This window comes from Lutjanus erythropterus, chromosome 12 (assembly GCF_056507025.1).
Source record: "Lutjanus erythropterus isolate fLutEry1 chromosome 12, fLutEry1.hap2, whole genome shotgun sequence".
Taxonomy (NCBI): Eukaryota; Metazoa; Chordata; class Actinopteri; order Lutjaniformes; family Lutjanidae; genus Lutjanus; species Lutjanus erythropterus.
Window position 1 is genome coordinate 29812239 of NC_139328.1, and position 27239 is coordinate 29839477.

The 27239-nt window shown below is 42.5% G+C and overlaps 1 protein-coding gene across 3 annotated transcripts; it reads right to left on the reverse strand.

Moving 5' to 3' along the window:
* Positions 1-440: 440 nt before the first annotated feature.
* On the reverse strand, positions 441-27065 carry chd8 (chromodomain helicase DNA binding protein 8). Of its 3 annotated transcripts, none has more exons than XM_084731841.1 (39): positions 26939-27065; positions 23879-24954; positions 22519-22848; positions 21533-21646; positions 20450-20952; positions 20188-20299; positions 19123-19326; positions 17977-18045; positions 17811-17866; positions 17569-17686; positions 17376-17459; positions 17050-17187; positions 15968-16089; positions 15539-15782; positions 15279-15455; positions 13402-13545; positions 13199-13297; positions 12945-13104; positions 11850-12060; positions 11570-11765; positions 11186-11356; positions 10752-11042; positions 10384-10604; positions 9479-9681; positions 9194-9350; positions 9005-9094; positions 8793-8896; positions 8257-8380; positions 7952-8027; positions 7547-7818; positions 6086-6318; positions 5132-5785; positions 4934-5040; positions 3928-4149; positions 3667-3759; positions 2685-2798; positions 2468-2569; positions 2267-2371; positions 441-1818 (listed from the first exon to the last, which is right to left on the reverse strand). In XM_084731841.1, the coding sequence occupies exons 2-39, from the start codon at positions 24851-24853 to the stop codon at positions 1453-1455; spliced, it is 7761 nt and encodes a 2586-aa protein (XP_084587967.1). In that variant the 5' UTR covers positions 24854-24954; positions 26939-27065; the 3' UTR covers positions 441-1452. The 3 variants fall into 3 exon arrangements, with proteins under 3 accessions (XP_084587967.1, XP_084587968.1, XP_084587966.1); XM_084731842.1 differs by having other exon boundaries at positions 4934-5037; positions 19123-19329; XM_084731840.1 differs by having other exon boundaries at positions 19123-19329.
* Positions 27066-27239: the final 174 nt, after the last annotated feature.

Below are 27239 nucleotides of genomic sequence, written 5' to 3' on the forward strand. Positions count from 1 at the left end.
TCAAAGGTTATTAATTCTTCAAAGATGAATTGCATATACTGTAATTATATTATGGCCCTGTATACTAGAAATACTGTTTCAATTAATATAACAAGCACATAATGGGAGCAGCAAGAGTGGAAACCCTGAGAATAAATGGGTTCTTGTACATTTTCTTGTAAATAATTTGATGCAGTACTGTTCTTATCAAGAACTTCATAGTGGATCTGCAACTAATGATTATTTTCATTGTCGATTAAGTTCTTGATAAGTCGATCAATTGTTGGTCAATAAAATGTCTGAAAACAGTGAAGAATGTCGATCCAATTCCCAAAGCCCAAAATGTCATCCACAAATGTTTTCTGTCCAGAACCCAGATATATTCAGATTACTGTCAAAAAGGATTAAAGACACCAGAAAATATTCACCTTTAAGAAGCTGGTATAAAAACAGAAAAAATATTCAAACTGACTAATTCATTATCAAAACAGCTGGCGATTAATTTAATCATCGATTAATCGTTGCAGCTCTTAAGAATGTTGTATATGTAGACATTACTTCCAGTACTAATAATTTAAGTTCCTATGCATGATCACATGCTGTAATTAGAACACAATTATTAAACAAATGAACAGTCTTGTGTACAAATCTCCTTTTTGCTTGTGACAATAATACACACAAACTTTCTTTGACTGTAGATTGCTGTTATTCATTTCACAGATACACTCAGATCATAAAACAAGAATAGTAACTCATTGCCGTCATCTTTGCACCATAGTACACAACTGACCAGCTCTACATTGTACAATACACCCATCCTCCTAGCACTGCTTCAGTAACTAATACGCCACTTTCCCCTCTCCCTCCCTCTCAACCCCCACCCCTCCCATAGAGTGAAAACAATAACAGTACGTCCACACACTGGATCCCCTTTTAGTTCACAGGCTCGTCTGGACACAGGAGATATGAACAGACGAGATCGGGGGCAGGGGGGATTGTGGGATCTGGATCCAGGCTCTGCTCAGTACACATGTCCAGTTTCATGTAGCGCTAGAGGACCAGCATTGAGGTTCTTAGATAAGAAAAGGGTTTCTGTACAGCAGGGGTCCCCTTTTGGTCATGGCTGGGAATGTGATGGGAAAGAAAAAAAGGTCTGGAGGAAGAGGAGGAGAATGACTAGTCATGAAGTAAGAAAGCTCAGCTTTTTGCCTTTTGTCAGAGGTTAGAGAGGAGGATCGAAGAGACGAAGATGGAACACAATCATAATGAATGTGATGAAAAAGAAAACGGATGGGTGCAAACCTGCTCCTTTCATGGAAAGATCCCTATAAAATAAATGAATAAAAGTAGCAACAAAAAAACACATTCATCCATAATTTGATACATAATATGGTAAAAATAAATGATGAGGAATAACATGATTCATAGTTGAGAAGGGGACTAAGTCAGGTGTGTTCAGACAGTGGGGTTCAGTCAATCCTCTGAGCTTGAAGAAGAGTCAGAGTCCTTCTGTGCTATGATGACATCGTCCAATAGCGCCTCTTGATCCGAGCTGTCATAGTCACCTTGGGAAAGGCTGTCGCCACCCTCCATTTTAACGTCAAAGTCCGGACTGGTGAGGAAGTGATGGGAGGCCTCCAGGTCCTCCTCGTCCATCATGTAGGCTCCGTCTGAGACCAGAGTCTCCTCCTCGACTCCGTCCAGGTTGGGGTCTTCGGGGGTGGGATCAGGAGTGTGGTGATGGTGATGGTGGTGGTGGTGATGGCGGCGTCGGCTTTTCTTCGGGATCTCCGAGTGCTCGGTCAGCAGCCGGTGGAAGAAGGTCTCGGGCAGGAAGCCCTGTGAGAAGGAGAAATGTTATTATGAACATAACAGTGAAGAGTTCAGATGAAACCGTTTTGGGAAAGTCTTGCTTCTATATTGTGATGCATTTATGTGAGAAATGGGACAGACAGGCAGGACATAACGCATATAATTTCATTTGAACTGAAAAGTGAGTGTGTCAAAACAAACATGGAGAACATAGCATGTTGCTGTTAGCTGTGGATCTAATTTCAGTGCCACCAAAAGTGAAAGATTGATCAATGGATGGATAACGTGACATTATTAGGGTTGTTACCATTCTCTAAGTCCACAATTTGATTGACATTTGATTTTAAGGTCACAATCCTATTAAGCTTTTCAATTTAAAAGAAAAGATCAACAGACACTAGGCTTTATGCCCTGACAACCATCATTTACATTTTCAAGTAAGTGTGGTTAGAAAGAAAGAAAAAAAACTACGTACTGAGTTCCGAACAGTTTCAGACCAGTCGGGTGCTACAGCATTATCAGGATTCTCCTCCAGATATTCCCTCAGGTCTTGCAGCATCGGACAGAAAGCAGCTCCAACCTGAGAAGGACAAACATTTAGATGTCCATCTGTTAGTGAGAGATAACGTACAACCAACAAATCAAGTGCATGATACCAATTCACTGCATGTCTCACCTTCTTTCCTGTCCTCATGTTAATGACTTTGACCTTCTCACTGCCTGTCAGAGCTTTATCTGCCCTCCTCCTCCTCTTCCTCTTGCTCCTGTTTACGAGAAGCTGAAGAAACAGGACAAGTCATGTGATAAAGATGAGACCTAGTTTATACATTTTGTTTCATGTGGATTAACACTTAAACAGTTGGTCATATTCTATAACTTTGCCATGAACGTACCTCCAGCATGTCTCCCTCCACCTCATAATCAGGGTTCTCCTTTAACCAGGTGGGAGGGTCCCTGCGCCGAGGAGTCCGCTCCAGTGGATCATGGAGTCCATCTGGGTCGGATAACTAAAGAAGCAAGACAAAGAACAAGTTGTCACACTAAATCCAAAGCAGTTTTGTTTTTTCATTGAAGACTACATTATGATATGTGGCCAATATTAGATCCCAGTGTAAACTTGTCATGGTCTTAAACTAACCTTAACACAAAAAAGACCAATGGCAAGGGGCTGCAAAGTGAGCAGGACTTATTCATAATGATGTTTTTGCACTGATATCAATACACATCAAGTCTCAAAATGAACAAACTGTGATGGAAGCAGAGGAGGCTCATAGTTAGACATGGAGATCAGTTGACTCCAGTCTGCACTGCAGTTTGCAGGATGCACACTTTTTACTTCTCAGTAATCTGGTGATTTAACATTGCAGATAATTAAAGAAAGGCATTAAAACTTCAGCTCAAAAAATATGACACCCGTGTGGGCTGATATTGATGGCAGACTGTGTGTATGAAAATAAACGGATCAATCAAAGAGTAGCTACACAGGCGAGCAGCTGCACCTCATCAACATCTGCTCTCTCTCGGCCCGGACACTGAGCTGCTCTATTCACATGAAGATCACACAGACTTAAGACCAGGGAGGGTTACGTCTGGGCCAAAAATACAGACGTTTGTGTTCACACAGACAGCTCCTCTGGGGTGGATAACTGCAGAGTTGCAGTGCATGTGTGAAAAGGGGTTCATGTTTGTTTGAGTGACCCGCCCAGGGCAGACTTATGAAAATGGCCTAAATCAGAATTGAAAAGATCTGATTCCATGTGATCTGTGTGTTCACACTGTTATGAAAAAAAATCATATTTTGGCCACTTTTGCCACTAGTCTGAATGTAGTCTAACTCTTCTCCTGTACTTTTGGAGAAATATGTGGAACACATACGTCTTGGTCCTTGCGCTTCTTGCGGCTGCTCTCTCCCGCAGACCCGTTGGGCATCAGGGCCTGCTTCGAGAAGGTCAGCTTCAGCCCCTCCTCCTAACAGGGCGCAGACAAGACAGTGATTTAGCCATGAAATAGACATCACAGTAACACTTTGCAACACTGAATAAAATTATTTTGACTGGCTTTAAAACAAGTCAGTTTTTGCATATTTTCAGCTGCCTGCCTCAAATAATTAAATTTCACCCTCCGCTGTGTTCTCACCTTGAGGAGCTTCACAGTGAACTCTCCATCGTCTCCGTCTGCCCCGGGGCCACCAGGTGTGCCGCCGGGTTTACGCATCACCCTTGTGTAGGCCATCTCGTCTACAACCAGCTCTGAGCTTGGGTTGAGCTGAGCCTCAGACACGTAGCGCCGCCCTGAGGGCCACTGACCGGTCACCACCAGCATGCACAAATTGTCCAGACGGTTGATCAACACGCGGTCCTGGGACAAAGAGGCCACACGTATTAGTAATTGTCAACAAGAAAATACACATATGGTTTATTTCTTCAAGAGAAAGGAGAATTTACATGGTGTCTACATGTATGACCAAGTTAAATTTAACTTTCAGACTTGTTGATTCTGCCATTTAATTAATTTAAGACCAATTTTGCAGTAAAAATAAACATCAAACATCATGTTGAAGAACATTTGTCCACTATTCAACATCTTTTTTGTGTGTAAAATGTCATTAATGACATTAATCACTACAGCTGTCTTATAACCAGAGTCTGAAATGAGGCCTATGAAGGTGGAATTTCCAATTTCTATGCTTCTATGCTATTTCGATCCCTGTGTTATTATTATTGTGATTCTGTTTTATAATTTATATACATTGATTTTAAGTAAATAGGTAAATGTCATTCTGTCTCATTTAGCCTACAGACAACCCACAGAAACTAGAGCATTTGTAGGTTAGCTAGCTAGCTAACGCCTCCATGCCATCCAGCCACCAGAGGTCACAAGAGGACAAAGCCTGAACCTGAAGAGCAAAAATCTAAAAGACGACTCAGATAACAGAGGCATTCGAATTCAACTTTTGTTGATTACTCCAAAAATTATATGTACAGGCATTTCACACATGGAGTGAATGTTAGAAAATGTTTAGAGCATTTAAGACTTTTTAATACATTTTAAGGCCTTTTATTAGTAAATGTGAATTTAAGACATTTCAAGACTTTTTAAGGAGCCACGGCCACCTTGATTTACTAAACTGTGCATTAATTACCTTGGGCCAGTCCACTCTAAGAGGATCAGGTGGAGGAATGCCATCTTGAGATGGAGTCATAGAGAGTAAACTGTTCTCTTCGTCCACATCGCACAGCTTCACGCCTGCTGAGAAAATAAAGAAAAATGACTCAGTTTGTTGCATTTATTCTCACAGCATTCAACACTTTTCTCTTCAACTACCTAACTATTAACTTACCTCCTTCCACCTCCTCTTCACTCTCTCCACTGTCATCACTGCTGCCTGATCGCTCAGATGACGACGAGCCTGAGTCAGAATCTGAGTCAGAATCAGACCCCCCCTCTCCTTTCCGTCCTGATTTCCCGTCCCTCCCTCTGCTCCTCTTCAGGCTCCAGCCCTGACCTCGAGCCTTGCCGTCATGGTGACTCAGTGGTGTACTCTGCAGGCCAGCGCTGATCTGACCTCCGAGCAGCCGGCCATCATCTTCAACTCCTTCCTCCTTCACGCCTGTCATGTCCTCCTCAGGCTTCGGCTGGCTGAGGGGCATGATGGGCGGAGCCTGAGGTGGAGGCGGAGGAGGTGGGGCTTGCTGGTTCTGGATGAACTCTTCCCGAGCCTGACTGAAGGTGAACTGTGGGTCTGAGAAGATGGAGAGCTCCGTGCGGCTGACGCCGTGCAGTGCAGCGCCCAGCATCAGTTGACGGTCGTGGTCCGGGATATTCCACCACGCAGGCAGCTCGGAGCTGGGTGGAGCCAGTGGCAGACGCTCCTCCAGGGATGGGTGGGGCAGGACTCGCTCACGGAGGCGACGGAGGAGGCTGATACGGTAAAGGGTACGGGAAGCACGTTCCTCAGTGATGGGGGCCACAGTCTGCGAGAGCTCTGATGGATCTGAGCAGGACAACAGAGGAGATATTTACTGTCATTACTCTAAACTTAACATACTCTGCTTTCATGCCAAACAAGGAAAGCTGTAAATTCAAATATTGCTCGTATTAAAACCAAAAATCTACAAAAAATCTTTGTAGAAATATTGGAAACCTTTCTTAAATCTATTTAAACCAAGGAACAAGTTCAGTACTGTAGCCCACTGATGGTGTTGGATTGAACATTGTGCGCGCCCACAAAAAGTAAGCATCAGGCAGCTAAGTTGAGTGTATTTTGACAGCATGTGTAGCAGACAGCAGTTACCTTCACCACGGCCTGGACGCAGGTGGCAGACTCTCCGGCACATGGCAACAAAGGAGCGGAAGTATCGACTGAGGCTCTCGTCTGTCTTTTTGTCCAGACGAGCGAAGGTACGGAAGCGGTTCCAGTCAAATTCGGCGTCTCCGCCCTCAGGAAGCCCTGGCTCCTTCTTTATCTTTTCCACACCAAAAGTGGATACAACACGGTAGAAGTCGCATTCTTCCCTACGTGTCCACCTGTGAGAAAGACAGAAGGAGAGTGAAGGATGAGACAATTGCATATAAGTATCCACATAAAACATGTTTTAGAGATGAGTTAATATATTTTCTTAATTAAATTTACAGTGTAGGGCTGCAGCTGTCAATTATTTACATAATCGAGTACTGTAACAATTATGGACAACTAATTGGTTTTATACATTTAATAGATTTAATAGATAATTCTACACTATACCAGAATAATAATACTACACTCTGTCGTCTCACTCAGTGTCCCACCCACACCACTATCTGATTGGTTACACTTGACCAGTGATAGATTATCAACACTGAAGGCTGCGGCACAGACAGACAAAGAGCTGCTCTGATGAGTCAAAGGATCTGTGAGTCTGAGGGAAGCAGCAGAAATCAACCACAATTTCATCATTACAATTTTATGATCATGTTTCTGCTCATGATCTGTCTCTGTGATGACAAGCATGCCCCGTTCCTCTGTTATACCACTGAAAATGCCAGAAGTTATAGCCTACTGGTGGTATATATTGATGCATCAATATATCGATACCAGGTTCAACGATCCAATATGATTAAGGCAAAGTGGATATATAGATTATATTGTTGTCTTTAAGATACTTTATTTATAAAGTGGAGTTATTGACCTCTAGTTAACGCTATGTGCCCAATTTGTTTGCCTGTTAGTCTTGCATGCAGGTGACTCTACACACTTTCCTGCAACAAGTTTCAACCTATCCCACTGATCTACATGTGGCTTTGCAAAAGTTTTATGAGAGAGGAAGTGCATTCATCACGTTTGTTCAACCTCATGGATACAAGCAATGCATTATGAGGAGCAACACTGAAATGTAAGCATAACTTTTGTTTGTTTTCAACAAAACTCCACAGGGATTCTTCAAGTGCCACTGACAAAGTAAGAATTCAATATAAACAAATTTATCAAACACAACTTGTGTTCCCATCTGTGGCACATTTGCTGTGTCACCCTCCTCTCTCTACCTGCTTTCCTGTCATATCTTCAGTTATCCTTATTAAATAAATGCAAAAATGCTCCCAAAATAATTTAAAGAATAAATAAATAAATAAAAGGAATAACTGGAATACAAAGTCTGCACTAACAAATGAAAGCCAACATTAAGCTTTGAATTGAGACAATAAGCCTGTGGAAAAGTACATGCTGAAGTATAATCATAATTTTCCAGAGACAGGTAATAATCTAACACCACTGTACCTTTGCTGGCGCTCCTGCCGCGCGATCTCTTTCAGCTTGGTGGCCTGTTCGCACCGCCGGCGCCTGCGGTCACCCTTTGCTTCTGCTTCTATCTTCAGCTGCTCCTGCCTGTAGCTGCGCTGGTAAGCTGTGATCAGCCGCCGTAACCGCGCTGTGAGTGACGAGCTGGAGGGCCAGTCGCAAGCGCCGCTCTGACTGGATAAGCTTTCTGCGATCACTGGTCCCGCCTTGTCTTCCACGGAAATCTCATCATCCACATTCATGGAGTCGGGCTGCAGGACCACGACAAATAGAGACTCATTAAACTGTTTATCACTACTACTTAGTTTCAAAATATTCAACAATGTCTGTCCAAATCAACAAGTGCAGAAAGAATCACTTCAGTGTGATGGCTCAGGTTCATACCTCCTCAAAAAGATCTTTGGCGTGTCTTGACGCAGGCTTGAACTCCGGGTCCTCTGAGTACTTATCATAGTCAGCACTGTACAACATAAACAATATACAACATTAAAGAGGCAAAGAGCAAGATGTGTGTACAGTAAAGGGTTTCGTGAAATAAATTTCAAGACTTTGACCATTTTAAGCCAAGTTGTAACGACAGGGTAATACTTAAAAATGTCTACAATGTTACAACACCCACTTAACTTGTGAGTCCACTATAAATCTATAAGCAATTAAGTTTTATTTTGCTGTTAGCCAGGATCACTCACTCGTCTCCAAGCTCGGCGTCACCAGTGTGCTGCTCAGCATCAATTGCCTTGTCATCAGGTCGACCAGCTCTCTCCAGGAAGCAGAGGCAGGGATCGGCACGCATGGTGGTGTACATCTCATAACCTGGTAACAGAGACAGACTCAAGGTTGTTAAATGACAATAAAATGCTTTACAGAAAGGAAATCCAGATCTTTAATTAAAGAAAATACAGCAGTATGTTGTGCATAAATAAAAAAATTGTACACAAGGTATATTCAGTTTTTACAATGTTTCCTCTAATAGTAAATTAATTTTTTTTTTTCCAGTTTTAAGACATGAGATACATTCAAAAGACAGGAGTTGAGAGGATTCCCACAATCAAAGACTTCTTCTGTGTGCAATTAGAGAGGAGAAAGCAAGTACTGGAGTGGACTGACATGTTACAATAATGAGGAACATGACCGCCACTGTGCTAGTGATAGTTTTGTATTTAGGTCATAACAACTCCTCACCCTATTCGTATAAGTGTCATGAGCTCTTAAAGAGAAAACCTACCATGTTTGAATACACCAGCGAGCAGGGAGCGGTCTGCCTCAGAATCCCACCATCCTGCAGGGACCTCCTGCTGCTCCATCTCAGGCATCCAGATATCAACATCCCTGTAAAAAAGAGATAGCAAACTGTGTTCAAGTACATTGCAGTGAACTTCAGTAAGTGAAACAGTGTGTCTGCTTTTGCCGTATTCTACAAATGCCAGTGTTAGATACCTGATGTCAGCTCCTTTCAGGACAGACTCAGCATGTTCTCCAATCACCTCCTGCTTTAGGTAGTAGAGCATACGCACCCTCAGCAACACCCTGCAAAGGGAGAGGACAGGTTTTAGGGTTTGAATGTGGATAATGCTTTTACATGCACAAACATACAGAGAAAAACACAGCTGATCGGGCTTCACTGACTTGTTGCACTGGTGCTTGAGGTGTTTGCGGTAGCTGTCATCCAGAAGCAGCGTGTCAGGGTTGTACTTGCGGATCCACTCGACCTTCTGAACATCAAACGTGCTCTGGGCCTTTACCCTCTTACCCTTCCTGCCTCTTGGAACAGGGATAGACAGGCCTGGACAGAGAGGAAAAATGTACGGTTAATAAACAATTTAATATTAGATATTTCAACATACAATTGAAGGAATTTGTGAGTTGACATCTTATTTAAAACGTCCTGCTATCAGTGTGTGCGGCTCCTACCAGAGTGGTTGAGTAGTGTTTGGGGTTCACGGCCGTTCTCCGGTGGCGTGATAAGCTCCCAGATGAAACTCTTGATGTTCTCATCTCCTCGGTAGTGGAGCAGACAAAAGACCAGGATGACACGGCAGATCGTCTCCACGTCACGTTCACTCAGACGACGCTTACATCTTGCGTGCGACAAGATGTCCCTCCAGCGACCCCAACTGGAGAGGAAGAACAGAACAGGCAATAAATTAAGAACTAACACAAACAAAAAAAATGCAGAAAAAATGCAAACTCTATGTTACAGCTGGACGGATACCAAGTATTACCACCCGTTGTAACCACTGACATCTTACATGATTTCCAGAGTACCGTTCTCTGCTCATCTGACCTTTAGAACCTGAACCATGTCCATATAAAAGAAGCTGCTCCAGCCTTTATTCCAACTCCTTGTGTGTGCACTGTGCTGAACTGTTACAAACAAGCTAAAATCAAAGCTGTCTCTATGTAGTCTAACTCTGATGTTAATGGTTCTTTTAACACTTTGATGTAATTTATTATCATCTTGCAGTCTCTCCCCTGCTCTCTGTTGAGGCAGCATCGTCACATCGTCATCGTCATATTTTACTTTGCTGTTTGCTGTTTTTCATCCACCTCTACCATGTTTTACAAAAGCACAGTGTGCTAACTCAGCTGTGCAGCACTTTTAGCCACTTCTTGTTTCCAAACAAAGCAGCATGGGCCCTTACGTTTTCCAAATGATTAGCTGGCATAGGCTGATGAAAACAAATTCTGCAATGAATTTGGGACAACTTTTTGTTTTGCCAAGCAAAGTGAGGGCTCTACCAGTCAGCGCTGTGTAGTCAAAATTCATACCGTTGTACTTTCTAAACGGTTCATACCATCCACCTCGATCTACATACCCATAGACGAGCAGGTGCTTCTCCACCCGGAAACAGTCAGTGCGGCCATAACCCCCTCCACTGTGGCGATCGGAGCGTCTGGAGGCACGTGACTGTCTGGAATTGGCAGGTGGATACTCATCGTCGCTGTCCAGATCAGACAGGTCTCCACCTTCACCTCGTAAACTGGAGTACTGACGGGTCTGCTTGCGGACTCTGGGAGTGTCGATCACAAGGGTGTTCTGTGGGGGAGCAGTAATGTTCAGTGAATTACATATTACTCAGATCAATACTTCAGCATTTAATGTACTGGTCTATATACACCCTGTGCCAATCAACACTATAAGCCTTGTGTGACCTTCACAAAACAAAAACACTTTGACACTTACCTTTCTGTTGATGGAGTCCATGTCTATGTCGGCTTTCTTGGCCCACTTCTGCCAGAACTCAGGGTCATCGAGGGCGATGTCATTGCGGTTCTCAGAGGCCACAAAGCTGGCTTTAGAGAACGTGGAGCCCTTGCCCTCACTCTCAATGGTGATGGTGGTGGCTCTTCGCTGGAGGATCTGGTCGATGTCCTCCTCGCAGAAGCGGCTGCCTTCATCGTTCTCGTCCATGATGGCAGCGTAGGCTCCCTTCCTCAGCAGGTCCTCAATCTCCTTCTTGGAGAACTGCTGGATCTATTAAAGGCGACACAGACAGACATTTACACAAATGTTGCAAACTGAATTAAACTAATCTTTCAAAATTAAAAAATACAACTAAAACTGACCAATTTAATTTTGACTTTACAGTTCAAATTCATGACTGTAAAGTTTCTTACCCCGTTGACGTTGCTGTCTTTGTTGCCACTCATGCTCTGCAGGACAGCACGGTCCAGGCCGAGCTTCAGACTTGCTTTATCCAGCATCTCCCTCTCATAGGAGTTCCTAGTGATCAGACGGTAGACCTTGACAGCCTTAGACTGGCCAATACGATGACACCGTGCTTGGGCCTGAAAGAAGAGTTTGTTTCTTTTTTAAAGGGTCAAAAGAGCATCATATATAAAGCTGCTGAAATCAAAAAGATGAGAATGCTTCCAGGTTTTCGAGATAGAACATACATTTAAAAGAGTCAGTAAGCAAATGAATACATGTAAAGATGGTCTGTCATTCTTGAAGTCTCACTGAACTAACTTTAAAAGAGACAATACAGCACAATATTGTACCTGCAGGTCATTTTGAGGGTTCCAGTCAGAGTCAAATATAACACAGGTGTCAGCAGCAGTGAGGTTAATACCCAGGCCGCCAGCTCGGGTACACAGCAGGAAGACAAAGCGGTCTGAGTCAGGCTTGCTGAAGCGATCGATGGCAGCCTGTCGCAAGTTCCCACGCACTCTGCCATCAATTCGCTCATAAAGGTATCTGTAAAAAATAAGTGATCATTAACACTTAGTCTTTTAAAATCCTCACTATTATTGGCATTAAAATACGCCTCGGCCCTCTTACCTCTTGTTGATGAGGTAGTCCTCCAGAATGTCCAAGCAGCGCACCATCTGGGAGAAGATGAGCACTTTGTGGCCACCAGCCTTGAGGCGAGGCAGCAGCTTGTCCAGTAGCACCAGCTTGCCGGCCGACCGAATCAGGGCCTGCAAATGGAAGTCCGGAGCCAGGGGGTCATACACCTCCCGCAGCTCCGCTACGATCTTCTCCTCCGCGCCTGGACACAACATAAACAAGAGATCAGATTCAATGATGCTGCCAAAATAATGCTCACTTTTTACAAGTGAAATCACACTAATCTACTGTGTATTGTGATGCACATTTACTAATCAAATTCATCATCGCTGTCAACTTTGGTAAGATATTATTAGATTAACAGTTCACTGGAATCTGTTACTACAACTATAACAAAGAACAGGTTCATATGTGCATAAATTTTGAATTAGCCGCAACTAATCTATGACTACATGTGATCACTAGAGGAGTCACTCCGCAACAACTTTTCCCTTTGTTTTCTCACAGAATGAGTGACAGCGGTTACATAAAGTCAGATTTTATATGGTCCACTGCCTTTTCAAAGAGTGATCATATTACAGCTGCCTGTGACACATTATCATGAAGGAAGCCTTGTAAGTTTCCAAAGTGAATCAGTTTCTCTGCCATTTGCATTTTTCACCAGTTTTAATTTGCAGTTCTTGTTTACACAGCATATATTATGCAATGACCTGTGAAGCTGATCTCTCAGCACTGTCCAAACCTGCAGCAAGTGCAGATCAGACTGCTTATCGTGTGCAGGCAGCTTTGGAGAAATATTCTACCTCTGATTTAACATAAGCTCACTCTGCAAAAAGCACCAAATAAATTCAAACTGCAATCACTAATGGCACGTCCTGAAACACTGTTTTTGTTTTCCAGCCAAGTGAAATGTTTATAATACTTGGAATTGCCTTTCAAATGACCATATGGACAGTGCTGCGCAATTCATGTCAGTTACTGGAAATAGATGTAAGGCTATACTTTTTAAACACACACACGGACAACAAGATTTCCAATCAAAGAGCTAGACAACCTTAACTGTGAGTTAATATTGTGATGTAATACCATTGATGAGGTAGGGGTGGTTGCAGCACTTGCGTAGCTCCATCATAGTGTTGAGCAGGTTGGGGACATTGCTGTTACTGTTGGCCCCTAAACTGAGGAAGCTGAAGTTCCTCTCCAGGATAGCCCTGTAGTATTTCTTCTGGACATCCGTCAACTCAACCTGACAGAAAGCACAGACAAAAGAATCAAATGTCAGCTTTTCAGATCTCCTAACACAATAGAGTTTACATTATATGTACATTATTTACACCAACCTCAATGATGGTCTCCTGTTTGGGTGCCAAGTTCTTCTCGACATCCTCCTTGAGCCTTCGTAACATCATAGGTTTCAAAATGGCCTGCAGCTTCTGAACCTGTGGACCCGAAAAAAGAAGATTTGATCAGTGACAGCTGTACAATACCAGTAAAATGAGCAGATCAAAGCGTGTGTCAGAGCCAGTGTGAGTAATTTTCGCACCTGTTCTTCTGTTTTAAGATCTCCAAAGTCTCGGAGGAATTCAGTTTCAGAGGGGAACTGAGCAGGCTCCAGGAAATGAAGTAGACTGAAGAGTTCCTCCACAGTGTTCTGGAGAGGAGTGCCGGTCAACAACACCTTGTGTTCCTGGGAAAGATCCGAACACAAAGAGAACATATGTAGAGAAGAACAGAGGGAAGAGAGAGAGGAGAAAAATGAGTTAAAGAAGGGGACATTACAGAAGGAACCAGGAAATAAGGGGGAGGAAAAAACAGAACAGATGAGAAAAAGTTGATGAAAATAATAAATTGTTTCAGCCCTAATTGGCTTTCACTTCAAATGGCTTTTTGAGGACTTCAAGACTTCATTTTATTGATTAATCTGTTGATCGTTTTCTTGATAAATAGTTTAGTTGTTTGTTCCATAAAATGTCAAAAATGGTTAAAAAAAAATGTTGATCACTGTTTCCCAGAATGCCCACGGCACAAAAATGATGTCCTCAAATGTCTTGTTGTCCACAAACCAAAGACAGAGTTTACTGTCACAGATGAGTGAAGAAACAGAATATATTCATGTTCAAGATGCTGAAATCAGAGAATCTGAGCATTTTTCTTTCAAAATAACTCGAAATAATTAATCAATTGTCCAGATAGTTGGTGACTGATTTAAGTTGACAGCTACTCAATTAATCGTTGCAGCTCTAATGTCAAACTGTTTCTTCTCATTTGAAAGCAATATTTTTTAATCTGGTCCAAAGTGCATAGATTTCTAAAGAGCAACATTCAGACATAGGGATGCAGGATAAATTATCGACTGATAATGGGAAATTTATATTATTAAGTATTATTCCAATAATTGCATTTAGTTGATAAAATTGCTGCTAGAATAATATCAGATTTCACAGATATGTCAGAGAATTTAATAATTAGAATAATAATAATTCTTAGGCAAAATGCTCTATGAAAGCCAAAGCATATATGTGGAAAGTTTTTTTGATATATTTTCTGAGGAGAAAGAAAGGACAGTTGAATAAAGTCAAAACTGTTCTTTATTTTGGTGTGATTTAGTTCTGTCAGAGCTGTGCAATATTAAATCATCCATTTTGCTCACTACACCTTACCCCGCATGTACACCAGGCGCGGCTGCGCCGCGGCACGCAGGGAAATAGAACCCATTCTAGTCAATGCTGTAATTTACACCAGAAGCGCCGCGGTGCGTCTCAGCAGCGTCCCAGAAGCGGCTCGGCGCTCCGCTCCGCGGAGAATATGCAGCGAGTCTATTTTCGACGGATGGCGCGTCAATTGACACAGAGCAGGTCGAACGGGCAGGAAGTCAGGCACGGAAAACAGGGGAGAATCCGGTTGATTTTCAAAATAAAAGACCCCGTGCAGACTCACGATCATAAAGACAGACAGAAAATAAACAATTTAACTACGTAGCCTGCTTATCCATGGTAGAAGCACAAAGAGCAAGGAAAGAGGACTTAATCAACAAAATCAGAGCAAATAACATAATCAGACGGGCAAAACGCTCCGCTGCTGAAACGCTTCTGAAACGCTGCTGGTGTAAATTGAAGTAGTGTGCATGACGGAGCAAAACCGCGGCGCAGCCGTTCCGCGGCGCAGGCGCGCCTGGTGTAAATCCCGGGTTAGACTTTCATACCCTCAAGTGTGAATAAACTATATGAATTTATTTTTCAAAATACAAAAAATGTTTGGTTATCTTGTCAGTATCAGCCATGAGACTGAGGTAATGAGGTAATTATTGGTTAACGGTCGGCTAAAGAATTCCATATTGTCCATCCCTATTTAACCATATGACTTAATCTCTAGGCATTTGACAATTACTTTCACTTTAAAGTCTGGTTGTGATCCACTCACCAGATCCAGCATCTTCAAGCTGTCCAACAGCTTGCAGTTGCGATTCTTAAGGCGATGAGCCTCATCAATGATCACACACCGCCAGGAGATCTCCCTCAGCTCTGGGCAGTCAGATAACACCATCTCAAAGGTTGTGATGAGGGCGTCAAACTTATATGCACCTGGGATCAAGTGCTCCTGTGGACAGAATGGCCATTTTCATGAGACGCATTTTAACATCAGCGAAGTTAATCAACAACAGTCATAATCAGTAAATCAACCTTTTCATCCTTGCAGTACATCTCGTACTGCTGGATCATCTGCCGGCTGGCCAGGCTGCCGTGGTAGACGATGGCGTTCATGTTGGTCCACGTGGAGAACTCCCTCTCCCAGTTGGTGATGGTGGACAGCGGGGCAATGACCAGGAAAGGGCCCTGGATGCCAGCAGCGTACACCTCAGACAGAAGTGTGATGGACTGGATGGTCTTACCCAGACCCATCTCGTCTGCCAGGATACAGTTCTGTCTGAGAGACAAGAATCAGGAAGTAATTAGTGAAGCAATCAACAAGAAGCACAGACAAACGTTTTCCACAGTATATATGAAAGCAATCTCAATTCTAAAGTTGGCACAGGTTTATTTATAGCACCTTACCCAGTACTAACTGAGTCTGACCATGGAGTATGGTGTGTGCCTGTTTGTGATAAATACCTGTTGTACCAGTTGAAGAGCAGCCAGTTGACTCCTTCCAGCTGGTACTCTCTGAGTGTGTTACCATTCTTGTACTCTCTGGACTCTTCCAACTTCTTCCATGCGCTGGCAGACGGCCGTGGCTGAGGAGAGAGAAGGAAAAAAAAAGGATGAAAAAAAGAGAAGGCATGATGACAAAAGAAACATACATGTGCTTGTAAGTTCCTGACAGACACAACCAAGTTATTTTTTATCCATGTTCCCAAAGTTGGACGGAAGGAAGTCTGTAAAAAGTTGTTTAAGTCAGTTTTGAATCGGCATGAAGTTGAACCTTTCTCCAGCCCTCCAGAGCAGATCTTTAGTCATGCTGTGCCAAGCCAGCATGTCCTGCCAGGTTCAATTCACAATGCATGTTGCATCTCCAGTGTTTAAATCTGTATGTGTCATGGGGGGCAGAATGGCATTTTTACACTGTAATTCACATTTTGTCTCAGCCCACCCTTTTTAAGATTACTTTAGCATTTTGCTTCCTTTTGACAGTTTACAAAAACAATGGTGGGACACAGTGCAATAGAAGGGCATGACAGTTATATCTGAACAGGGGACTTCATGCTTACATGGTTTCTGTGCAAAGCCACCGGCACTCTTTACATTCTGGTTTCTTCAGTAGAAATTTCCTCAGTCACAATCATCTTTTCTAAGTGTTAACATGTTTGTCCTGTCACTTGAAATCTCACCTAAAACCATTAATGGCTAGTGTGAAGTACATATTATATTATAATGTGCAGAATAATACAATTGAATTACATCATTTGACATACCGCGCCTCGTTCTCTCTTAAATATCAGTCACATTCTGAAATCTACAACATAACCCAATGCATATTTATGTTTGAAAATTTTTTTAAAATTCATTTAAAACAACATGTTACTGGCTAACAACTCATCTAATAACTACGTATATTAGACTGTAATGTGCATGAAATATTGGAATTACACACAACTTTTCTTTGTTTTGATTTCAGCATTATATTGACCATTGAAAAACCATTGTCAGTCAACCACTACTCTTGACTTCTGACCATCTTCTACTTGACTTCTCACCGTTCTCTTCAGTCGAGGTTGTCGGTTTTGGATTTTGCTAAACTCTTCGATCTTGCCCTCGTCCACATCCTCCTTCAGTTCCCAAGTGGCATCTTCATAAGGCAGAGAGCACCACTTCACCAAGTAGTAGACAACAGGCTGGTGGGAAAAGAGTGAAAGCAAGTCTTTAAGTATCGCAGAGAAGGTACTTGATAAGAAGAAGAAAGGGTGATATTTCTGAAAGAAAAAAAAACAGCTTAAAATTCAGCTTCACAGCCAAGAGAGGAACAGCTGATCTCTTTTGTCCAGCCGGGCTTGTGATTTCTTAATTAGGCCTGGTCTCTCACCTCGCCATTGTCCTTGTCCACGCTGTGGGAAACATCCAGAATCCTGTCCACCTCGACATAGTCTGGGTTAAAAGGCTCCTCATCCTGCAGAAAACCACAGGGTCAAAGACAGTCGAAATAATCAGAAAACTACTGTTCAAGTAGCTGAACCACATGCTAAGATGAGAGTTTTCAGCATGTGCTCCCCCCTCACCTCTTGGAAGAGGTGCCTCATCTGTGCGTGTTTGGTCTTGAACCTCTTGATCTTTTGATGGATCCTCTTATCTTTCTCCAGCTGCTCCAAACTGGCCCACTCACAGTGTAAGTATGAACTGAGAACAAGTTCCAGTTTTACTCATTTGAATGTTTCAACAAGAGAAAATAAACTGTCAAGTTCCAAGGACAAAGTTATTCAGAGATATATAAACTACATCTATACAAGACAATGAAACTTACTAGTTCTTGTATTTGACAAAGAATTCTTCAACATTGGCATACTGGCCCTGGGTCACCTTGAAGAGAAGAACAGGTTTTTGTGTTTATATGATTCTTAAATAAGAATAAATTAATTAAAGAATCGTAAATAAGTGGAATGGAATAAATAAAAACTGAATAAACATACTTCTTTCTTGGTCAACCTCATGGACAGAACTTTATCTACAATGGCAGCATCTTCTTCACTTGGGTTTTCCTGTAAAAATAAAAAAGTAATATGCTTAACACTGTTGACACACATATTCAAGTCTCTTAATATTCAAATAAAACTGAAGGTCCAATGAAAGCTTGTCACTTGCATCAGTAACTTCTGCAACTCTGTCATTTCAACCACAAATTCCATCCGTCTTCATTCAAGCAGCAATAAATCATTGGTCCATATTAGACTGTGCTAAGTTTGATAGAGAGGCTGCAGTGTAAGATATTTTAAAAAGTAACCACTACCAGTCTCCTTGCTGCTTTCTAATGTTTACTAATCCTGTCTTCCAGTGCACTGGTGGCATCGAACGTGACCCATCAGAAAAAAAAACTGAAATCTGTATGTGTAGCAGATAGGCATTGGTGTATTGTCTTCTGTTTGTCTTTGACTTATGCTTTAAAAGTGTTTATTATATATAATAAGAAATCTAAATTAAATCTTAAAAAAAAAGAAAAGAAAAAACAGAAAGAAAAAGGATTCATTCGCATATTTCCATATTAACCACCTCTTCTGCCACAACAGGCAGGCAGGAACAACTAACTCAAATTCAACCAGTTCCCATGAATTCTGCATAACCTTGCAATCTTGTCCAATCGCCGCAACCTTTCCACAAATTTGACCAATCATTGCAACTTCTGACAGGTTCCACTAATCATAGCAGTCCCCCACAAAGGTTACAGATATATGCCTTTATGAACTGACTCAATGTTTTATTATTTCCATACACTCCATTTCCATACACTTCCATATTGTGTAATGTCATGCCGCTGTTTTGACTGAGTTTGAGCTCCACAAGATTTTGCTTCTTTGTGGAAAATCCCCCAGTTGCACTTCTTCATTTAAAAATAAATCATACTTGCTAAAGGAGCTTTTTTGGTAAGTTTACTTTATACAAAAAAGATACAAAAAAAAAAAAAAAAAAAAAACAATATCTGCAATTTTCACTTGTTCCTGCAACATCATTACAAAAAACAGCTCTTGGAGGGACTGATTTTGTTTTTTTAAATTATGACGATCCTTTCAATCTCACCAGAGAAGAAATAACAGCAATAGTTACAATAGTTCTAGACTCACCACAAAGAACTGCATACTGGGCTGTCCATCAACATCCAGCTCCAGTTCTTGTTTTAGCTGCGCTGCTGTCCCGCCACTGAGGGAAGCCACAGCTGCCGCAGTTGTAGTAACGTCTACATCTTCCTGCTCATCCTCATCATCTGTTATCTTGATATCCAGGTCCTCTGTGTACTTCTTCCTCTTCACCACACGATTGGAGCGCCTCTTCTGGCCAAAAGAGAGAGGCGTAAGTGTTTTTAAAAAGGTCAAGCAGACGATAATGAAAATAAAATTCATTATTGTTACTGGTTATTATTTGTATAGCACTTTAAAGGCACTCAAAGACACTTTACATGGCAGAAATAAAAAAAATGAATAGAAAAATAAACAGTAAAGGACAGAAATCCACATGGGCACACATCACAATATAAAAATGTAAAATGAGAACAGAAGTAATCAACTGTTGTGTGTGAGTGCAGCATTTTATCCACTTTAATGCAAACAAAAAAAACAGAATCATGCTTTGTTAATTGTGTTGATAAGAGTGCGCTGGCTAAAGCAGATTTCACTACAAATCAAATTTGTCCTTTGAGACAATATTGTCCTTTACAGAAAACAAAACATAAACAATTAAAGTCACAGTTGAATTCTGGCCGTCTCCCAAAAATACCCCGTGCAGGCCAGGCAACACAAGACGTAGGCTCATCAGCAGTCAGTTCACTTTACCTGATCATTAATCTACATTTTAACAATGGCAAGGGTGACATTTTGGCTTGTTCAACCACATTAAAACATGATTTCTAACAATTAGAATGTGCCACGAATTACATGGGCATGTGCCAACCTCACAGAGTGGCAACAAAGCTCTAAAATGACGCCGGTGCTGTGCATAAGAGCCACACTGGTCTGTGCAGCATGAAAAACTAGCCTGTGCAACCAGCTTTTTCCATTCTTTTTGTTGAGCTAAAAATGTTTTGATATTGCAAATGTAAGAGTACATATGAGGTCAATTTGTACAACCAGATATAAAGTATGGCTATTCAACTACTCTGAATGTTATTTATGTGACCATGTATGTGTTTGTACCGTAATCAAGTCCTCCTCCAGCGCAGCAGGTGAGGCAGGACTCAGCTCCCCATCAGAGTGGTCTGAGGACACGTTTCTTTTCCTTTTCTTTGCTCCCACGAGAGTAATAGTGCTGTGGGAAGTTGGGGAAGATAAGGAAGCCAAAGACAAAATGAAGTAGCAGCAAAAGACAGCAAAAGTATAGTTTTCCACAATCAAAATAAGCTGAACATATAGATACAAGTTGCATTCAAATGATTCCCTCCTCACATATTTCACTTACTTTGGCTTGGTCTTGCTTTTGCTCTTGTTCCCAGACCCAGATATTACTGTGCATCCAGCCACCCCGGTTGTTCCTCCTGGTGCCTTCACTTTGCTCTTTTTGTCTGCCCCTCCTGTGGTTTTGGGTGTCGTTCCTCCAGCTACGGGACTCTTCTTCTTGCTTCCTCCTCCACTGGTCTTTTTCTTAGCAGCCGTCACCACTGTCACAGTGCCCCCTGTTTCTGGGGAGGTCTGTGTGGTTGGAAGTTCATCCTGGTTCAGGACTCGGGGAAGGTTCTTCTCTCCGCGTGCTTTAGCCCGCGCTATAGCTTCAGCCACAATACGGTTTGCTTTCTCCTGCTTGCACAGGATCTCCACTCGTCGCACAGAGGCGGGATCGTCGGGGGCCTTGGTGATGCGGATGGCCTGGGATGAAGTGGTGGTTGTAGTGGATGGACCTGCAGTCGATGAGTTGATGACCTTCACAACGGAGACTGTGCCGCCAGCTGAGGACGTTGAGCTCGTCTGTGTGAAGGAGAATGATAAGGGGTGAAAAAACTCTTTGCATTCTCTATGTTTCAAAAGAAACCCAGAGTTTGAGCAGGTTAACAAAGATAAAATTAAGATCTTTTTGAGACTATGAACACAATTTAATATAACCTATTTCACGTCCTTACAAGCAAAATAATGTACAAAGAGTATGACGAAAAATATGTATGTGTTGTGTTCGAACCCACACAGGATTTAGTACTGTCAGAATCAGGGAGCACGGCTTCAAACAGCTCACACACTGGCTGGGTGTGCTCCATTCTGACTGGCCCATACACTGAATTAGTAGATTATTGAATGTTTCTTTTTTTTTTTCCTAGTTTTACAGCGGGATCTATACAATTTTTCCCCCCAAAACACATTTTAAAATGAGACTGAAGTTAATGGAACTTAATAGAAGTAGCTTTAATTTCATAATTCAATCAATTTTTAACATCTGTCAGAAGCATATGTAAGACATTATGAGGTCTCAACTGTTGGATTTTAGACTTGGGAGGACACACGGAAACCCTGCAAACCACTTAAATTGGAAAACGATGAACATCTGGAGGTCTACCTGTGGCTGCAGAAGCATTTTGAGTGGCACCGCAACTCTCTGTCCTCCTTGGCCCTGCGAGATCTGCAACACCTGTGGGCTGCCAGTGTTTCCAGCTCCTGAGACCAGCTGGTACTGTGAGAGTGAAAGAAGAGATGGGTCATGTCACATACAGTCCCTTTGAAAATAACCAAAGTAGGAGATAACATTACCCAACAAGCTGATGTCAGGTTAGATGTGACACAGTAAAGCAGTATGTGATCTGAGAATTTGGCAGGATTTTAAAGAACACTCAGACATTTTGTGAAATCTGCTTGTTTGGCATCTTATCAACAGCCAGATAAGAGCAATATCAATTTCATCTTTGTATTCTAATACAGACGGTGGGTGCAAATACAGCCATTACAGTATAAAACAGCAACTAAACAGAAGCCCAAGATATACATGGACTGTATACTTGCTTACATTTTGTGATAATTTAGTAACTTCATTTAGATTTGAAGTTATGTCGAATGTAATTTGATGGATGTAACTTTTAAGAGCCAACAAACAATTTGGCTCAACATAAAGATCTGAAAGAACCACATTGCTAATTTTTAACCCAAAACTATTCAGTCTTATGTAACAGGCACACAGGGAAGTCTGATATAAAATTCCTACTGTTGTCTTTTTTCTACAACTTGCCCACCCCACACTGCATCAGTTATCCACCAGCTACAGTGTGCAACATGTCGCATGTCCTTACATGGCTAATGAAAAGGAGCAAACATTACAGGAATGGTTGAAAATTTGATGGCAAGCAGACAAATGTCAAAATGGAGTGTATTTCGAAAAAGTAGCTTACTAACATTCAACACCTTCAATGCCTCCTTTCAATTACATCAATAGAGCATAGTTGCCATGATTTGTTAAACAAACAGAGCACTTGAAAAGAAGACGCATACTGCAGGAAAAACCTAATATTAAATCATCAGGTACCTTCAAACTCTACAACACTTGTTTCTCACCTTAACTCCTCCTTGTTGGTTGGGCTGTTGCTGCACCTGCAGCTGAATGGTGAGGACTTTGGGCTGCCCTCCAGCCTGGCCTGCTGCCCGAGCCTGGGTCAGGGCTGCTAGCTGGCTTCCCTGGAGCACCAGTTTACCTCCGGGGAGCTGACCCAGCACTAGTCTAGCAGGAGCCTGGGGCTGGGGCTGCTGCTGCCCTCCTTGAGCCGTCTGAACCTGCTGGATCTGTGTGACCTGCTGCTGGGCTGGAACAGCTTGACCCGCTGCTGCAGCAGAGCCAGCCTGGGAGGGCTGCTGGAGAACCAGGGTGATCCTCTTTGCTTCACCACCCTAGAATCAGACACACAGAATGAGATCATTATCACACTCAGGAAAAGGACTGGCCTAAAAATACAGCTTGTGAAACTCAGCAATGATGTACAAATCATAAAACCACTCCAAGGTAGGGCTCAGTAATATATCAACACTGTATCAGCATCATCGATATGAGACTACATATCATTTTAGATTTTGAATATTGTTTCATCCTGATATGGCGTGTCATCCTTTCCTGGTTTTAAAGTCTGCATTACCCATAATTTACACCAGGGGCGGCTGCGCCGTGGTTTTGTTCCATCATACATGTGACTGCAATTTCCACCAGCAGCGTTTCAGAAGTGTTTCAGCAGCGGAATGTTTTGCCCATCTGATTACGTTTACTTGCTTCTGGTGCAAACACAAGCATTGACTAGAATGGCCACAAACTGATCTGAGTGCCATGGCGCAGCCGTGATGCGGCGCAACTGCGCCTGGGGTAAATTACCGGTTACAGTATAATCATTTAATTTTCTGAACTTACCGGACTGTTCTAGCTGTTCTATGATTTGTTCTTACCCACTTTGCAATTATATTCACTTTTCTGATTATTTTTTTTATCAGAAACCTCATTGTGCTAATATTCTGTGGAAGCACCTATCCTATCAATAAAAGAATGTGGTCTACAATATTGTGACCATAGACATCCCACAGCTCTGTTTTATACACTGTTGGATAGTATATCTTCAGTAATGCATCATATTCTACAAGATAATCACTTTTCGAGGAGTTACAGTTTGTTATTTTAGAGAAAATGTGGATATCAAGATAGAGTGTATATCGCAACATAACCTAATAACAGAGATATTATTCATAAGGAAAATCACTTGGCCCCCACACAGAATGAGACTGATTATGACACTCGCAAAAAAGACTGACCTAAAAATGCAGCTTATGAAACTTAGCAACAATATGAAAACCATAAAACCACTCTGGGCAGCTGTGATGCAGCTGTCAGGATGACACCTTGCAGTCTGCCTGTTGTGGCAGAAGAGGTGGTTCTTACCGGTGTTTGGGCCTGCATGGCTGGCTGAAGCTGCACCTGGCCAGGGGCCTGGACCTTGATCTGAGCTGCCTGGGTTTGGGGCTGGACCTGGATCTGAGCAGCCTGGGTCTGGACTTGGACTTGAGTCTGGCCTTGAGCCATCTGTGCCTGGGCTGGGATCTGCACCTGAACCGTCTGGCCTTGCGTCTGCTGGGGCACGGAGGTCAGGAGCATCTGTTTCACTGGCCCATTGGGAGACTGCAGCAGCCTTTGCACCCCCGCAGCACCCACCTTCACTTGAGCCTGTCCTGGGCTGGCCTGATTCAAAACTGTCCCCCCCTGCAGTATGGACATGCCAGGTTTAAGAGGAGTGCCAGACAACACACGGATGACCTTTCCACTCGCCTGGCCCGTGGCTCCTGATACAGTCTGCAGCACCTGGGCCTGACCCTGCGGACCTTTGAGAATGACGATTTTACCACCAGCCTGCTGCGTGATGGCAGCTAACTGCTGTGGAGTGAGCTGGTGAGTTATCTGTGTGAGCTGCGTGGTGGTTGTGGTGGTGGCCGCCGGAGAGCTGGAAACAGTCAGAGGTGAGCTCAGCAGGACAGTGCTACTGGTGGCCACGCTGGTGTTGCTGACAACAGGTATGGTGGTCTGGGCCTGGATCTGAGGTACAGTTTCAACAGGGGCGGGGGCTGGGGCCACAGCAGGAGCTGCAGCTATGGAAACAGTCTGAGCAGCCACCACTGGCACTGGCTGCTGTGTGGGGACTTGAAGAGGGGCAGGGTCCGGGATGGCGGGAGCTGCTACAGGAACGTTAAGGCCTGCATTGACCGTTAGTTCAGGCTCAGCCGGTGGGTCCACTTGGCCCAATGCCAGCTTGAGGGCCTCCTCCACAGGGTCCGAGGAGCCCTGAGAAAAGGAATCGTCCGGTAGGGCATCCAGGTTAAACAGGGGTGTGTCCTCAAAGAGGTCCATGATGGGATCTGCCATCTTGCCCACTCCACACAGGGAGACGGGCACAACGTTAAAAAGACTCCGAGATGGAAGCTAAATAGTTGTAGTCCAGTTCTTCTTAACTTTTAAGTAAATAGCTGGTAAAAGAGGAGAAAAACTCATGTTAATGAAGCACAAGTTAATGACTTAAGTATAATTTAAACAAATGCTACTGTATGCTAATGTGCAACAAACCTGTTTCAAACCTGAACACAAATACAGGAGCTGCAATTTTTTATAAAGGGTCAAATGTGTGACAAAACAGCATTGTAATAAGTACTATAGTGCTGCAGAAATGCCCTGGCCAAGAAGCTTTGTTCTGCAGGTGATTGTACAGACCACAACAAATGCAAAAATTATCAATCCCACTAACAGTGACTATCAATTGCAAATCGCAACGTCTCTATATATGTTTTTTTGTTTATCCGTTTTTTTTTTTTTTACTATATCGTGCAGCCCTATTCTGGTCCTTGTTTCCTTCTTTGCTCCAAATGTTTTTTCTGTTTCTTTAGAAAAATTATCAAAAAGTATCAATTTCATGTGTTTCAAACAATATAGTATCCATTATCGAAAGTACCACGGCTACGTAAAAAAAGGATCAAAGTGCTCATTCAAGACCTCAGTTCAGTCTTCATTGTTCTACCTGAAATCTGACTTGCAGCATTGCAAAACCTGACACTGTTGAGTGACTTTTTATGTACCAGCACTGTGTGCATGTTGTTAATTAATAATATGTGTATATATATATATATATATGTATATGTATATTCTCAAAAAGAAAACTATTTTGTTTGCCTACCTTGTACTCCTGTATTTTCTTATGGTAAAATATATATATGTTTACAGACATCGCAATTACTATATAATTCACTATTAGTAGATAGACAGTTTTCATTTTCTCTTAAAAAAATATGATATGACATTTGCTGGGGTCTGTACCAAACCAACATGTTTTCTTACATCTGGAGAACAAGATCTGTAGGTGAGGGCATCTCTGCAGAACTACAGTACTTCACTATAATGCTGAATTGTCACAGATATTTCCTTTACCAAAAAATGCAGCCTCTGGGATTTGAATATTTTCAATAATATTTCGATTCACCGTACTGCCCTAGTATTTTGAATGCCTGGGATGTCTTCTCTTTTTGCCATGGTATTGAAAGCAGTAATGACTATCATTTTTTACATTAGCTGAACGAAGTTTAAAACGCTGCTGTTGTGACAACTCTACTTAAGTGATACATCGCAACATCATTCATTTCAGTTTGGCTCCTAAAACACGGAAAGAACACATACAAGTTTTCACAAGAACACACTTACATGTATCTCCTGTAAGCTGTGATCAAGTTTACTCTATTCAGTTCGGGGCATTACACGAATTCATTTTTCACCGATTAAATAAAAATACAAAAGTTTAAATGACATGTAAGGCCCTGCAAACTTGAAACCTCTGGACTGTACAGAAATGTTTCTGAATACAACATCGAACTCGTGGCCACCTTGTCTAGAAAACAGCTTCAATGTGGCATTAACGGTTTAGGGAAAAAAATCCCTACAAGTAAAATTTGGCACTTTCAATGGTAATATACAAAGCTAGAGTACTCAGTGAAGACTGAGTGAATGAAAATAGTTGGTGGTGAAGTCTGACGAGGAGGGTACTGATGCTGGAGAGGCAGGATGCTTTCCTCTCTCTGGTCTCTCTGCAGTCTTTCTCACAAACCCGTCGGCTAGCATTAGCTTGTACCGCGACCAAGATGTGCCTATTACAAAAGCGTGTGTACCACCGAAAACATATTCAGGCTTAAAAACACGGTGTATTGTATGTTTGTACGCGTTAACTCGGTTCTCTGTCATTTACTACCAACCATTCAGTCTGCCGGACTCCTTCAATCTCATCAACAAACCGGACCAAACCAAAGCAACGTGCCACAATAACCATTGCCCGTCAACGTTCAGACACGGGTTAGGCCGCAATACTGTTTCGCTTGGTCTGCGTCTAATTTTCCGCAAAAATACCTGAAAATAACCATCATATCCACTGCCCTAACTCTCACAGTAATAATTTCGGGGTGCTAAATTTACCTTTGCATCGACACACATGGCTTTCTCCGTCTCACAACACTGTACGATTACAGGAAACGGCCAGGGAAGAGCAGGAACTAACATTCTTGCCAGAGAAAGCGTAGAAAGCGTGCCCCTCGGATGCTATCAAACGCTGATTGGTCCGTTATCTCCCAAACCGGCAGCATACGGCTATTTAATTGGCTGTACGCGCTATCCGTCACACGAACGGCCGCTTCTGGGCGGGATGAGAGTCGTAGTTAGGTTGAGAAAACAATAAATGCGGCCTAGCTGGGACTATTTGACTGAGTGATCTTCAACA